This window comes from Helobdella robusta (assembly GCF_000326865.2).
Source record: "Helobdella robusta unplaced genomic scaffold HELROscaffold_17, whole genome shotgun sequence".
Lineage (NCBI taxonomy): Eukaryota > Metazoa > Annelida > Clitellata > Rhynchobdellida > Glossiphoniidae > Helobdella > Helobdella robusta.
In genome coordinates this window covers 383,675-400,968 of record NW_008703942.1, presented here as the reverse complement: position 1 = coordinate 400,968, position 17,294 = coordinate 383,675, and the positions used below count along the sequence as shown (strand labels likewise).

Sequence of the window (17,294 nt, the reverse complement as noted above, 5' to 3'; positions counted from 1 at the left end):
CCGTGTACCATTGTTTTTAATTGTTATAACTTCATGTGCATTATAGAAAAATTATTTATTTTTATGTAACGTAATTAAACGCCTGACGGAAAAAAGTTGTCATTAAAATCAAATAATAAACACCTTTAGTCATTGCCTATTTAATGTTTTTAGTGTAAAAGTTGCGATCAGATTTGATACGAACGAGTACTTGCGGATCTTTTTATTATTTTAAGAATAAAATTCGCATTATTCTCTGCATTAACACCCGTTTATATTGCTTAATTAAATTTTTAAATTTTCATTTCACGGATATCTATGATTTTTTAATTAGCATTAAAGACATTTTAGTCATATCTCTATGTCTCTTGCATTTGCATATTAAATATTTTATAAAAAAATCATCTCTAGAATCTGGATGTACTGGAGGACGGGGCTATTTTTATTTATAATTGAATAATTAAATTGATTTAATTATTTATTTATGGATATTTTCTGGCTTCAATAATTCATTGTCACTCGGAGGTTCTGTTGAGAACAATATTAGCATGATGGGGGAAGAGGTAATGATTGAAAGATTGAAAAATCTTGAGAGGATTTTGTTGAACAAATCAACAAAACTTCAAGTTGATGGACTTCTGGTTGGTGTATTCTCAAATAAATCCATTTATGATGATGATGATGATGATGATGATGGTGTTGATGTTTCAATTCAATCATTTTCATAAATTTTTTTTTCATAACTTCTGATGAATGTGAATGATGACCAAATTCATTTTTTAATAATGGTCTATCTTTTGATTTTGAACCTGACTCTTCTAATATTATGTTACAAAATAAAATTAAATAATTTTTGATGGTATTATTAGATAAAAAAATATAACTATTAAATTCTAAATTATTAAAAAAATGAAATACAGAAAATTGGTTAATTAAAAAATTAAATGTTCAGTTAGTTACAAAAAGTTATTTATTTTCAATAATTTTAACAAAAAGGGTAAAACTGTTTACATAACCGGGATTTTATTAGTACTTTAATTAGTACATTTTTCTTTTAACTTTATTTTTATGATATTTAATACTCACAAATCTAAGTTAAGTAGCTAAACTTTTTCCTCTGTGCTTCCATATTTAGGTATATATATATATATATATATATATATATATATATATATATATATATATATATTGGTATTAAAATTATGCTACCAAATTTTTATGTGTAACTATCATCTGAAATAAAATTTAATGAAGGTGTTGGATTCACTGGGCAGCAGGTAAATACCATTAATGTAAATTGTTGTTAAACCATTTGACAAAAAGAACATATCTCATTTTAAGTTGTTCATTCTTTATATTGTGTAACTCATCATTCCATTTTATGAATGACTTGAAGAGATATTCAGAACATTTTACTTTTGTAGACTTTATTATTTCAAATTTTGAGAATTATCATCAAAAGAAATGTGATACACAGAAGGTAGGAAGCAAATTATTACAAAATGATGGTTTTGACAGCTAGGTCATAGATTGGAGCATACATTTTTGTCATGTAATAATTTAATAATTTGTTAGTTTGAACGGTGTGAAACCAGTGAGCTTGCAACAAAGTGAATAGTTTAAATTAGATTGGATAGATTGCCAGAGTATCACAAACCATCTTATTTTGTAAAAATTAGTTTTAAATGGTGTATTGGAATGATTGGTGGTTAACAGTGATAATAAGAATTTAAGTGGATTCAGTGTTAGAGGTGCCTCTAGAAGACTTTTTCAAGCAGTGTAAGGTACCAATTGTTCAATATATAAGTATCAAAACATCAAATCAGATTGTCCTGCTTCTATAAATAAAAAGTTTTTCTTCCAACAGCATTGGTTGTTAGCCATCAATTGTTGCAACATTGAATGGTTCTTGCTTCTCAATTAATTCTCAATTACTCATTCATCTTTTTAATAACATTTACGGAGAACTGTTGCATCACATGTGGCGTATGTTATGTGAAGAGCACCTGGTCTAGGTTGCCAGAGCAAGAATAAGTTGGAGATGGGGAGTCTGTTGTTTTGTATTATTTCTGATTTATGCTTAACTTCTGTTGTTTCAATTTGGACAGTAGTTTGTTGTATGTGTGTATATGTGTTGGTGTGTGTATATATATATATATATATGTGTGTGTGTGTGTGTGTGTGTACGTGCGTGCTTGCGTGTGTATGTGTAAATATAGTAAGATCTGAGGATAATGATGATATGTCAGCAGCTATACTGATAATATGATTGATGACAATGTTGGTGATGATGTGGTTTTGTTGTGGTTGTATAATGGTGATGTTTGGAAAATTAAGAAAATATGAAAGTATGAATGCATCATCCAGTTTTACATGCATATGGTAGTCATGATCATTAATTTTGTTGCCACTATGCTATAATCTCTTCAAGTATATCTCTTCAAGTCTTTTCTCTATAATGAATAACAATAAATAAATAAATAAACATCAATGAATGAATGAATAAATTAATTAATTAATTAACTAATGAATAAATATAATAATCAATAAATAAACTAACAGATAAATAGACCAACAAACAAACAAACCAGCAAACAAACAAACAAACAAACAAACAAACAAACAAATAAATAGAGATATAGAGTTAATGAAAATACAGCAGAAAAATAATAATTGCAGGATGGTTTTCAGGCCTTGTTTGATGATTGCAATTTTCCAGCTATCAGGAGGAACAAAAATGTTGATGCCTTCATAAATAGATGTTAGTATTCGACGCTGATGGTGGTAGTGGTGATGATGGTGGTGGTTATGATGGTGATGCTGATCTTGAAGAAGAGGGTAATGAATTATCAATGATGATGGTAATGGTAATGATGATGTTGTCGTTGTGGAGAATGAAGGTTGTTTTGATTGACAGTTTTTGAATGGGAATGTTTTTGCGATGTCATGTTGTTTTTTTCCATTCCTGTTTGTGTTAAGAAGATGATAATGAAATTGTTATGGTGATTTTAAATAAATAACTTGGAGTTATTTGAATCATATCATTTGCATATATATATATATATATATATATATATATATATATATATATATATATATATATATATATATATATATATATATATATATATAATATATGTATTGTATATATAGATATGAATGTATGTATATAGGCTGGTTAACCTGATTGTAAACAAGTAACATAAACTTCTTTGTAAGGTATTGCATTGCATTACATTCCATTATGTGCACACAGCACACCTCAATATGCCATCCTATCAACTCACATGCATACAACAAACACACACACAAACACACACACACACACACGCGCGGATGTACATACATACCTATTATACATGCATGTGCATACAATCGGTGTACATTCTTGTATGGCGTGTATATACACATACACTCGTAGATGTATATGTATGTATGTACGCGCGGGCACACATATGTTTATAAATACTGCTTTCTGATAATGTTGAGGATAGATTACACAGCATTCATTTAGACATTATTCATCTATGTCATTATGTGGATAGTGTATGTGTGCGTGCGTGTGTGTGTTTGTGTGTGTGTGTGTGTGTGTGTGTGTGTGTGGGTAAAAAATCCTGCTTTGTTTTCATTAACTTCCACCTCCTGGTCACCCTCCCACCTCCATCTCATCTTCTTCCAATCTTTACCTCCTTACATTTCTTCTGACATTTGTTTCTTGCATTATTTTTGTGTTCCAGTAATTAGCTATAGCTTATTTACTTATTTGCCAAACTTAATATATGATGAGTTTAAGATTTGAAAACAAAATTTTTATAAAATAAATTTTTTATTTATTTAAGTCACTTGAAATAGATATAAAATATATAATAATGGATATATATATATATATATATATATATATATATATATAATGAATCACCTTACGTACACACACGCATATATATATATATATATATATATATATATATATATATATATATATATGTATGTCTATTTTTGTATTTAAGTTTTTAAGACTTGTGAGGTGATGATGATGAGTGGATGTTCAAAACTTCATGAAATTTGATCACACCATGATTATTATGGTAATGGAAAAATTATGTTCATGATAGTGATGGTGACAATGATGATGATGAAAATAAAATGATAATGATAATGTTGATAGTAATGATGATGGTGATGATGGTGATGATTTTAATGAACAAACTATGATTAATGGTTTCTAGGAGCTTGTGAATTATATTAATGATTTGCTGTCAATGATGTTGATGATGATTGTGGTGATGATGATGGTAATGATGTTTTTAATGATGTTTCTGATGATGGTGGTGATGATGATGATCATGATGGAACTCAATTAGCAGCTTCTGTTACAATGTTTTAAAAACTGATTGACATTCTGCAATGTCCTCACTGAATTTGAGCTCCTGATATTTATGCATGCTCATGCAGGTATTTTAAGATCATTTTTCTATTTTTCCTCCGTTTATATGCCTACAACGTATATACCTTGTTTGTGTTTTTGTTGTGTGTGCGTGCGCGTGTGCGTGTGCGAACACTAACAAGATCAGTTTCGTGACAATCCTAATATCTTTTTATACACAAAGAGTTTGTATGAAAACACACTTACACACGCATATGTGTGCGTGCATATTTTCATTTGTGCATGCAATTTTAAAGTTTCATGTTTGGTATACTTTTAGAAAATTACTTCTTGAGAACGTTTGCTAAGTAATTTATTATTTAGAGTTGCAGAATTTGTTTCTACCTGGATACAGATTCTTGTTTTTATTCCCTTCTTTCCTTCATTGGGTGAATGTTATTTATTGTTGGTGAGTGTATGTGGGTGTCAAGCAAATGAGGTTTCGAGTTCATCTGTCATGTTATGATGAGGAATGTGATGCTAGTTGTCAGTTTCATTATAATACAATGATGATGATGTTGTCGCGTTGTTGCGCCGTGGTTGTGGTTGAGAATGATGATGATGTTGATGATGATGATGGTGAATGGTGGTGGTCCTGTCGGTTAGAATAATAATTTTAATGATTGTGGCGTGTTATTTAATTTCTTTGATCATAAATTTCATCATGGTTGACTCATAATATCATCACTGTAATCATCATCATCAGTGTGATATCGATGCAATCATTGTCGTCATCATCATCATCATCATCAACAACGTTATATACATCATCATCATCGTTATCATCATTGAGAAAAACAACTAGATACTTGAAGAGATTATAACATAGTGGCAACGAAATTAATGATCATTGTATACATTACCATCATCACATTATCACCATTATTTTCGTGTTGCGTTCTAATGATGTTTTACGTTCACCCAATGCAATAGACATGGTTTGCATTCAGTATAATAGAGTCGCATACATAATGTGGTGCTGAGTTTTCTTCTGAATAAATATCTCCCCGATCATGCTAATTCAAATCCATAGTGCAATAAATTTAATTTGTTAGCTGATTGCTTGTTTGGTAGTTTTGTTGATTGGTGGTTGTTTGTTTGGTGGGTTGGTTAGTTGGTTGGTTTGTTTGTTTGTTGGTTTTTATGTCTCTAAACATTTGTATGTATGTCTTAGTGTGGTGATGTTGATTATATTTATAGCTATAATTCCAGGATAACTAACTGTCATAATTATCAGCAACTATACAAAGCAGCATGATATTCGTCATAAATAATATAATGATAATGATACACTGGTTTTCAGTTCTGATAAGAAGAATGTCTTGCAAGTTGAAGTGCTTGTTCCTTGTATCAAATATGCTAACATTTATTTGAACATTAATAATAACAATAATTGTAATAATAATGAAAATAATTATAATAATAATACTAGTAAATGGGCGTCAATTTTATGGTAGACCACAATGTCACAACTTTCAGATGACCCTTATGTACGGGACGTGAACAAGAGTCGCATGCACTATGACGACTACGAGATGATCAAGACCATTGGCCGAGGAGCTTTCGGGGAAGTCAGACTTGTTAGTTGTTTCAGTGGACTGTTTATTTAATTCGTTTATTATCTTTTTATTGTTTGTTTAAATTATTATTATATCTTTTTAAGCTTTAAAACAATTTGATCATGAAAAAATATTTTATTGGTTCTTGAAGTATATAAAGTTTTATTTGATCATCTGGTCCTATGTCGTATTACATTTGTACATTTACTTCGGAGGCCTTTATAGACCTCTATAGATTCTTCAGAACAAACCCAATCTTCTCTTACATTCCAACAATTGCTCATTCCAGTTTTCCTTTTTTGCATACCATCATTTAGTTTTATTTTGTACAGTGTTGATCTGTTCACTATGAAACTTTTTCATGCGACCCGGCTTCTTTTAATAGTCTCATTGGGGATCTACGTTATGCAAAAAACTTGCACAATTTTGTTGTACTTTTGTTATTGGCACATCTTCCAAACACCAACCTGCATTGGAAAGTTAGAATCTAATCTCAGACGTTCCATCCTCTATCCAAATTTCACATCCACCTCATCGTTTGATAGGCGACTTTATTTTGTACTCATTCATACTTGGTTGGTTCAATCCCACACTTGCAAATGACTTGGTTTAAAAATTTTTTTATTTTTTTCTACACTTTCAACAAGTTCAACAAGTTTGCTCACATTCTTCTTCATGAATTCATTTTCCATTTTGTTTTTATTTTTACCTCAACTGTTGAAAACTTCAAAACTCCATAAGTGATGGAAACTCTGTCATTCCACATTCATACTCAGCAGAACCAGACAATTTTCATTCTGTTTGCCCAAAGACTTTTCTTATTTTTATATTCAGTTCAGCCATCATTGTAGCACTAGACACCATGCTCTTGATGAAGGTTCAATAAATGGCAAATCAGCCACGGATTTCTTTTATAATTTTTTCACTTTTTTTCACTTTTAACTTTCATGTTTCAACAATGTCAGTGGCTTATTTTAAGATTACTAACACAATCCTTCAATTAATTGTTTAAAGGTTAGAAACAAGTTGACCAAATCTGTCTACGCCATGAAAATGCTTAGCAAGTTTGAAATGGTAGGGCTACGTTATGGTTATTTTAGTTGTTACAATTATGTTGTTGTTTATACCAATTATTAACTTTATCCATTAACTTTGATTGCCTTTTTGTTGTTTGGTTTAATTTTAATAGAATGATGTACGCTAGTTTTAGGGCTTAGACGTATTATAAAATTAATATCGTCTTGATTAAAATATACGAAAGTTAGCACAATGTTGCATTGCATGTAATCAATCAATTTCTATTTATAATCAATCTATCAATTAATCATCAATCAAACAAACGAACAAACAATCTGTCTACTGATCATTTGCTACCAGATAAAGAGGTCTGATTCTGCATTCTTCTGGGAGGAGAGAGAGATAATGGCGCATGCAAATAGTGATTGGATTGTTAAGGTTACTAGTACTGTTTGGGTTGTTAAGGTTGCTAGTAGTACTTTCATGTCATCATTCAACGTTTTGTAACATTCTGTAACTTTGTTTTGTTACATTTCACAAAAATTTGTAATTTTTTTAGTTGCAGGGACAGTAAAATATTACTTTTTTGCGATATTTTTTAAAAATGTGAAATGTTCGTGTGTTGGTGGGAGGGATTCCTTTTTTTGCATTATCTATCACCCCCTCCCCTTCTATTTTAATGCTATCTGATTCAATTAATCAAACGCAGGCTTCTTTAAGATAGGCATCTACATGACTATCACCTCATTTTAACTGTTATAGTCACAAATGTCACATTTAACTTTTAAATCAATCATGCTACCTACCATTCTCAAATATGTGTTGAATAATGTTTTCTTAGTTTTACAATTATGTTTCTCATCTTATGTAGTTACATATGCTAATTTTAAAATAATAAACACTATTGCTTACAATGCACAAACATCAATCGCACATTATTGCGGAAAACAAATATTAACACCAATTCAGCACATGCATACAGACAAACACAAAAGCTAAAACACACACTCGCACACCAGTTACACTATGCCTTCCAAGACCCAAACTACCTGTACATGATAATGGACTACATGCCAGGAGGGGACCTCGTGAACCTCATGAGCAACTACGACATCCCCGAAAAGTGGGCCAAGTTCTACTGCGCCGAGGTCGTCCTCGCCCTCGACGCCATCCACAGCATGGGCTTCATTCACAGGTCGGTCCGCCCTGTGTATTTACAGTAATTTAATTATCATCGTGATGTATTGAGTTAGTTAAACTACTGCTGTTTTTCAGTGTATGTTGTTTTCCAAGTTGCGTATATCAGAGTTCAATTTTGTTTGTTCTTGCTAGCTTTGCACCAGGTCATGCTAGATTATTTAATAAAAGATGACGAATCAACCAACTGGTCAACCATCTAACTAACTTGATCAACCAGCCAATCATGCAACAAACATCCATCCAACCAAACAACCAATCCACTTATACACAGAGACGTGAAACCAGACAACATGTTGTTAGATCGTGAGGGCCATCTTAAACTGGCGGACTTTGGAACTTGTATGAGAATGGACCAGGTTCGTTCATTTCTTCAGGCTCGCCTTGTTGTTGCTTGCATCTTCTCCTCATTATCATATTTATGGCACGCCGTATTATACGCAGTGTTTTCATTGGTTTTTTAACTTGGAGTTGTAATTGTGTCAGTCGTTTCTAATTACGTTTTAATGATGTATTCAAATGCGTGCTTAAATTTTAAGAATTTTAATTCATGTGAAATCAATTTATCAACCCATTAACGCTTAAAACAAACAAGCCAGTAAGTTAGTTATTCAATCTATTTAATTGTCTGTTTCAACTTTTATAAAAATCTTAAACCATAATACAGTCTGCTTTGACAAGTAATTTATTAATTCACATAATTAAAACACTGTTCCCGTTAAATAACCTAACAAATATTTCGTTCAACACGCCTGTAGCGGATACATTACTAAATAGAAAAGAAACATGCGCATTTATAGTGAAATTAATTCTACATGGTTTCAGAAGTTGCAGAACATAGCGAGAAATTAATTATGTTGCGTTTTGTTTTATTTGAAGAGAGAAATGTTTTTGACAGAACAAAGACTGACATAACTTAAACAAAGACCAGAAAATCATCAATCAGTCCAATGAACCGTATTCGAACGCCGGCATACCTTCTGTCGGATCGCAAATCCTAACGATTAAGAAAACTAACGATTCTTAAATTGAATAAACAAACTAACGAAGTAGTTCGTGAGGCTATATAAGGAAAAACTGCGATATGATTCTGATAGGTATTCGGGCTGCTGGTGAGTCACCGGTGGAGAAGAAACACGTGTCCAGCCTCTCCAAACGAATACTATTCTTTTTTTCTTTTCATCCTTGCGCACTGCTCTTCCTGGTTTGGCGTTCTCTTACAACAACGCAACCGCAACACTCCCGAAAACAAGCTGTCTGTCTTTTTAAATGATTGACTAAGACTGAGCGCGTATGCTCTCGCAACCGCAACACTCCCGAAAACAAGCTGTCTGTCTTTTTAAATGATTGACTAAGACTGAGCGCGTATGCTCTCGCTTACATGCAGCGTGTATAATGTTTAGGTATGAGGTGACTAATATTTCAATATCGCTGAATTATTATTTTCTACGACTCTCCAGCCATGAACGACAGTACGACCACTGCTAATGAGTTTTAACGAAATGTTATTCTTACTCTATAAAAAATACATTGATTTTTGGAATGAATAAATAAAATAAATCGATGAAAATAATAACTTCATTTCAATAACTGAAATTAAATTCTAAAAATGAAATGAACGGAAAGAATGGGATAGTGAAGTCGGACACGGCAGTGGGAACACCGGACTACATATCACCGGAAGTTCTCAAGTCGCAAGGTGGCGGAGGATTCTATGGCAGGGAATGTGACTGGTGGTCGGTCGGCGTATTCCTCTATGAGATGCTCGTTGGTTCGTCGCCGTAGTTGTTTGTTGTTGTTTGTTTGTTGTTGTTGCAGTAGTAGTTGTTGTTTTCGAGGTGGTGGTGGTGGTCGTGCAGTAGTTTTTTATTATATTTGCTGATTTTGTTGATATTTAATTGTTGTCGTTGCTGATTTTTGTTTGTTGTTGTTTGTTGTCGCCATTTAAAATTTTGCCTATGCGTGCTCATATATTTGTTTATCTCAATCATCTTTTATTTCAATAAATTTAGATGTCTCATGTTGCATTAGTTTATTTGTCATTAATTATTATTTCATTTTAACTTATTTCGTCCCATTTCTTATAACATTTATTTAATTATTCATTACATTCAACAAAATCCATTCATTCATTCGTTCTCTTGGTCTTTTGTTCTTTTATTAATTCATTCCTTTATTAATGCATTAATTCGTTGATTCCTAGCTCTATTCATTCAGTCATTCATCTACTTTTTCCACGCCTGCCCAGGGGAGACACCCTTCTACGCAGAATCGTTGGTGGGTACGTACGGCAAAATAATGGACCACAAGAACTCGCTGGTCTTCCCTGACGACGTCAGCAACAACATCTCTCACGAAGCCAAGCATCTCATCTCTGCCTTTCTCAATGATCGGTGGCTGCTCAACTTTGCTTCATTAAATTTACTTCTTGACTACTGATTTTTTTTTATTGTTTATTGACTTTTTTTAATTTTTCATGAATTCACGAAAATTTACGAGATTGATCGTTCTATTTTGGTGATTGGTGTTATCTAGTCGGTTGATCTTCTGTTGATGGTTCTGGAAAAGTTTCCAATGCTAAATGTGTCAATTTTGTTCTTATCAATCAATCAATCAATCAATCAATCAATCAATCAATCAATCAATCAATCAATCAATCAATCAATCTATCTATCTATCAATCTATCAATCGATCAATTAATTCATGCCTTGTTTAATTTTTGAATTATTTATCAATCAATCAATTCTTTCTTGTTTAATTCTTGAACCATCAATCGACGAATTTTTAATGACCCGTTAAATGACGAATGAATGAATAAATGAATGAACGAACGAACGAATGAATGAATGGATGGATGGATGAATGAATAAACGAATGAACAGACTGGAACGAATAGGCCGGCAGAGTGTTGATGAGATCAAGAATCATCCATTCTTCAAAAATGATCAGTGGACGTGGGACACCATTAGAAAAAGTTTGCTACTGCTACATACCTTCCTTCCTACCTTCAATACAAAATTTAGCGAATCAAAAAATTCAATTTCACGACGTTCATGTGACTTTTTATCATTTTAATTTATATTTTTATCCTTTTTGCCATGATCCTAGTACATTTCAATGAATTTAATTTGGCCTTTTACTTCAACACAGTCAGACCATCTATTCTTTGAATGCGTTGACCTTTATTCATTTCTTTTCGTTTCACCTTTTCTTCATTCCTTTCCTCATTGCAGCCGTCCCGCCAGTCGTACCTGAGTTATCATGTGATACAGACACGAGCAACTTCGACGAGATAGAAAAGGATGATACCATCACAGAAAGATTTCCCATTCCGAAAGCATTCAATGCTAACCACTTGCCTTTCGTCGGCTTCACTTACAATGGCAGCTACCAGTTGGTGTTTTTTGTCTTGATTTTAGTTATCTGGCTGATTGTTGACTGGCTGTTTCGTGTCTGGTTGTTTGTCGTTTTGGTGTCTGTCTTCTGATTGTTGTCTGGTTTTTTGTTGTCTTGTATTTTGTTTTTTATTTTTTTTCATGTTGTCTAATTATCTTTTTTTTGTTGTGTGGTTGTTTGTTTATTGGCCGTTTTTGTCTGGTGTTTGTCGGCTGGTAGTTTGTCGTTTTTGTATCTGCTGAAATTTTTCTAAACGACTATATTCCATCACAGAAAGATTTTTAATTTTCCTAATCTCCAGAATTTCTAAACGACTATATATATATATATATATATATATATATATATATATATATATATATATATATATATATATTAAATAAAAAGGCTAAGAATAATAATTTAATATCAATTATATAATTAATAGTTAACTTATAATTAATTGCATAATTAATAGTTAACGATACCGCACATCTCTATGACGTCACATGTCAGTTTGAATTAAATAAAATTTAACTTATTGTCCATGATTATGAAACATAGTTTTGGAAACGTCGAGTTTTTTAATTGCTAAAAATATGAATCTTGGTGAACTTATTATTTTTAATTTGGATTTATAATTAAAAAAGAATTATTCGTAAAATAAAAATTTTAAATAAAAAGCTAAATAACGTTAATAACAGTATCGTTTTCAATGAATTATGCATAAAATTTAAAATAAAAAGATTGTTGCCGAAATTCACTTATATATAATTATATATAATTCATATATATATATAATAAATAAATAAATAAAGTAATAATATTAAATTAATATATAAATATATAAACGTTTGAAATCATGCAAAGATTGTTATCCAATGGTTATCGAGATGAAATGATCAACCTGATGAACAGTAGCAGCAAGAATAACATTATCAACCACATGCACAACAACCACACAACCGACGCCACAAAAAATTCAAACAACGAAGAAGCATCTAAGAGGAGCCAACAAAAAATTATGTTTGTAATTTGAATTTGTGTTGTCCTGTTGCGTTTTTTGTCGTTGTGTGTGATGCAATGTTGTTGTTTAGTCCATTATGTGATATTTGATCATGTTGGGGTGTACAAGGTCCCATCATAACTATGTTTGTCTGTCTGTTCGGTGTTTGCCTCTCTGTCTGTTCGTCTCTCTGTCTCTTTGTTTGTCTGTTGTATATCATGCGTTATGGTTAATTTTAAAACTTTCCAAGATAAAACTGTCGTAGAAATGAATGAGTAATGAATGTTTGTGGAAGATGCCCACTTGTGGATGCTTGCACTTTTGATAGAGTGACTATAAAATTTTTGAATCTTGCCTTAATGATGATGATGATGATGATGATGATGTTGACAATGATGACATCACTCAAGTCAAAATTTTTACCATTATTAGCTTTTCATATACGAAAAGCTAATACATAGAAAGATATGCTTCCAAGGAAATTTATTGGAAATATTATTCATTAAAATGCGATGTCACAATTTATAATTTCCGGATGTTTCCAACTGAACTGAGCAGATCATTGCAGAAGGAGGTCGATCGACTGACAGCTGATGATGCAAAATTGCGAACTGACCTGATGAACTACGAACGAGACAACACATTACTCCAACATGAATTCAAAGAGTTACAGAGAAAATTTGATCTGGAAGTTGAAAATAGATCAAAATTTGAAAACAAATCACGTGACACTGATAAACAACTGGCTGCTGAACAGCAACTTAAACTGAAAGAGACTGAAAAAGTCGGTCAGTTAACAGAGAAGATCTCATTGCTTGAAAAACAAGTCAGTCATTCATTTAATTCATTTTTTCAGTTAAACATCTTTTGCATTGGTCATTTGGTTTGCTGTTGTTTCACTTTTCTGAATGCATGCACTGATAATAAATCTAAGCATGTGTTGATGGTCTCTACTGGTAACCAAACAATGTGCCAATTTTCATCTGCTTTAATTGCGGCTCTACTGTCAGCTTTCATTGAAGTCTCTATAGGAAATTATACCTTCAACAGTTCCAACTATTGATATTATAATTTAAATTGACTCGATGATACGTTGAATTTATTGAAGTGGTGATTGTGATGATGAGGATAGGCTGAGGATGTTGTGGTGAAGAAGTTGATGAAGATGGTTGAAGTAAAGATGTTGTTTCGCCTTTCATAAACAAAACAGATCATTGAAGTGAACGAAAAGTTTCAAGCTGAGCTTGAAAACAGTGCAAAACTAAAGAAAGTCAATACGGAGTTATTACAAGTTGGTCTCGTGTGATTAATTAATTTTCATCATCCTAATTATCAATGTTGTCATCATTGTCGTTATTATACTAACATCCTTTCATCTTGAGTAAATTATATCTTTCATTTTCGTTCGTCCATCGACAGAAATCAACAAATCAAGAGAAGCAGTTGAATGAGATTCAGCAGAAGTTGAACGACGCGGAAGCATTGAAGTCTAACTTGGAATCAAACCTCGAAAAGTTGACGGAATGTTTCGAGCAAGAGAAGATTGTACATACCCATCAAAAATCAGATTTAACCGATTTAGAATGTTATTAATTTTTGTTCATTTTGTGTGTATTTAATTTATAATTTTTGTTGTTGTAATAATATCGATGTCACGAATAGCATCAATAATGTCATTGACCATGACAAAGTTTATTTATAACAAACAGTCACGCCAATGGACGTTGCTGTAATATTTAGTGATAACTTAATTGTATTTAACGTTAAGAAAATAATCTGTGATATCCACCTAGTTAAACTGAAGAATACTCAAACTGAGTTAGCATCCATAAAGAGTAAGGAGAAGAGCCTGGATGATGAAATAGTCAAGCTAAGAAGCAACGTCGGAACCCTCGAGAAGGTTCGTAGGATGATGAGTCAGTCATCTCAACGTTGTCATTTTTTTTATTGATCTCTCAGTAGTGACCACCGTGAATTAATTTAATGGTCAATTTAAATATTTTTGTTATCATGTTGCACGTCGTACATGCCTTCATATCATATCACATTCTTTTGCGAGAACTTTTTACTATAAAATTTAATTGGTGATGATCTGAAAACCGTCGTTGGAGGTGGACCTCCTCAAAAATTTCGTTTGAGCTTACAAATGTTTTTCTGTAATTGATTGCTAGCAAGTTGTTGTTGCTGCCTGGCTGGAATTCAGTTCGATTGCTGATGCTGCTGTCTATTGCTATTAATAATTTGTTAATTGTTCTTATTATTGTCATTCATTAATGTCATTGTTTTTATTATCGTTATTTTGGTCACAATCATTTTTTATCTTGGCTTCTTGCAGCTGTTGTTAACGCTATGGCTTGTTCACAAACGTGTGCAGTGGAAGCCAAGAATTTATTCAGTATTAACAAATGTTCTATAATAAATTACAAATTGCATCCTAATGTTCTAATTCGTTGTTGAGGCCTGCTTAGAGGGAGGGGGGTGGGGTGGGGTTGGGCCAAGTCACTTTTTAATCCCCAGTAATTTACAGTAGTGTTGGCAAGTCTTTTGTTTCATAATATTTTGAGTTAAATATGCACTGCTTGAACAATTTTTTAACATTTTCGCTACAAAAATAAATTCTGCACATTCAGTTAGTTATGTTGTTAAGACAAGAGTAAAATGGTGGATGACCAATAAAAAAAATGATCCACAATCTTTGCAATAAAATGTGATGTATTGAATGTTATAAACCGGGATTAATATAGTAAGGATTGTTGTGACCCAGGATTGATATTTTAATGAATGTTGTAAACTAGGATAAAGGTAGTTTGGAATTGGAGTTGCAGACGTTCAAATGCAAGTTGGCACAGGCAGAACAAGATCACAAGGAGAAGTTTGTGAGGTTGATGAACCAGATGAATGTTGCTCAAGAAGAATCTCATGGACAACATGTCAAGGGTCCTGCTCTTTTTAAAAGATTTATTGTTTGTTTCATTTATCGATTGGCCATTAAGTTATTTTTTTTCAATAAATCATTAGATTGTTGAGTTTCTGGCAGGGTTAATTTTTTTTCATTCAACTTTGCAAATTATATTGCTTTATTTAACATAAAATTACTGCCACAGATTTGCAACATAAATACGACCAAGAAGTGTTGTCAAAACAAAAATTGGAGTCAAAGTTGTTGAGTGTTGAGAAGCAGTTCAAAAGTTTAAAAGTGGATTACGACCAGCTGGTGCAGTCCAAAGATAACATGAACTCTCAACTTATGCAAGAACTTGAAAAGGTATGATAAATTTTTAATTTACTCTCAGTGTTTGTATGTAAGCATTCTAATATTGAGCTAATTATTATTTGATTCATTTAACTTTGACCGTCATGGAGCTGAATAAAACGAAACTGTTTATTGATATATTGGATTGGCATTTTTGCTGTGGATCAGGTGCCAGTTAGAATCTGCCATTTTTTCGACCTGGTGCTTAAAATATTTAAAAAATTAAAATAAAAAAATTTCTGAGTATTTTTTAATATTCATAATTATATTTGCTTTTTATTACAATCAGCTGTTACAACTCAAATTAAGGGTCTAGAAATTTTATTCAATATTAAATACATTCGAAAAAGATGTTTTTTGTTAAGTTTTTATGGGTAAGATGAAATAATAAATAAAATGCATTTTGCAGGTGATGCTGTTTGAAAGTTTCATTCAATCATAACATTTGATTAGAAATGTTGATATAATTGAAGATTTTGCATTCGCACAATAATTTGATGCATGCAACTAAATAACTTCATAAATGTTATTACCAACTTAAGTGCTTGGTACAGTCTCGGTCTTAGTCTAGTTGTTTATTTAGGATGCTAAACTTAACAGGCGTAACTTAACAGCATTCTTCGTTATGTTATTTTGGTTTATTGTTGTTATGGTTGTTATTATTGTTGTATTTTAGTTTACAATTATAATTTTTGTTTGAAAAAAAACCTTGCATCGTCGACTTGCTGTTTATTTCAGTTGCAGCAGATGAAGCAGCAGTTGGAGCAGGAGACGAACAAAAAGCTGTCGGCACTTGCAGAAATCAAAAGCCTCAATCAGAACATTGGACAGTTGAAAAATACAGAGAAGCAGTACTACAAGGTTCATTCTTCTTCCTTCATTTTCTCATTTTACAATGTTATCTCTACCACGTGAATGTTATTAACATCACTTTTATTAACTTTATTACTATTATTATTATTATTATTGTTGTTGTTGTTGTTGTCTTGTTGTTGTTAAACAGATTAATAATAATAAAAGACATTTTTAACAGCCACTTATTTTCCAATTAATAATTGGTGATTTATTATTTGTGTTAGGAGTTGACGGACGTGGCAAACCGGAGAAGAATCCTTCTGGATGAGAACAAAAAGTTGAAAGAGTGAGTTTTTTGATTTGTTCCATCCATCCAAAGCCATATTTGGGGCGTTTAGTTTACAAAAAGCTTGGATGGTGGTTAAATTAGCCGGTAGGATGTAGGATGACTGATGGGCCAACTTCTTTTAAATTGCATGGATTAACAAGCGTATAAATTTTAAGTTTATGTACGCAGTATATTTCTTAAATATAACTTTTGAAAAACGTCAATTAAAATGTATGAAAAGGCTAAAAGAATATAATAACTTAAAATATATATATATATATATATATATATATATATATATATATATATATATATATATATATATGGTAAAATTAGGAAGAAGACCAAGTTCTATACAGTT

General features: G+C 31.8%; 1 protein-coding gene across 1 annotated transcript; it reads left to right on the top strand.

Moving 5' to 3' along the window:
- Window positions 1–166: 166 nt before the first annotated feature.
- HELRODRAFT_190966 (hypothetical protein) lies at window positions 167–9,202 on the top strand (the record flags this gene model as incomplete). Its single annotated transcript, XM_009015861.1, has 8 exons — window positions 167–620; window positions 2,659–2,740; window positions 5,882–5,982; window positions 6,976–7,035; window positions 7,339–7,416; window positions 7,998–8,173; window positions 8,450–8,534; window positions 9,122–9,202. The coding sequence occupies exons 1-8, from the start codon at window positions 528–530 to the stop codon at window positions 9,200–9,202; spliced, it is 756 nt and encodes a 251-aa protein (XP_009014109.1). The 5' UTR covers window positions 167–527.
- Window positions 9,203–17,294: the final 8,092 nt, after the last annotated feature.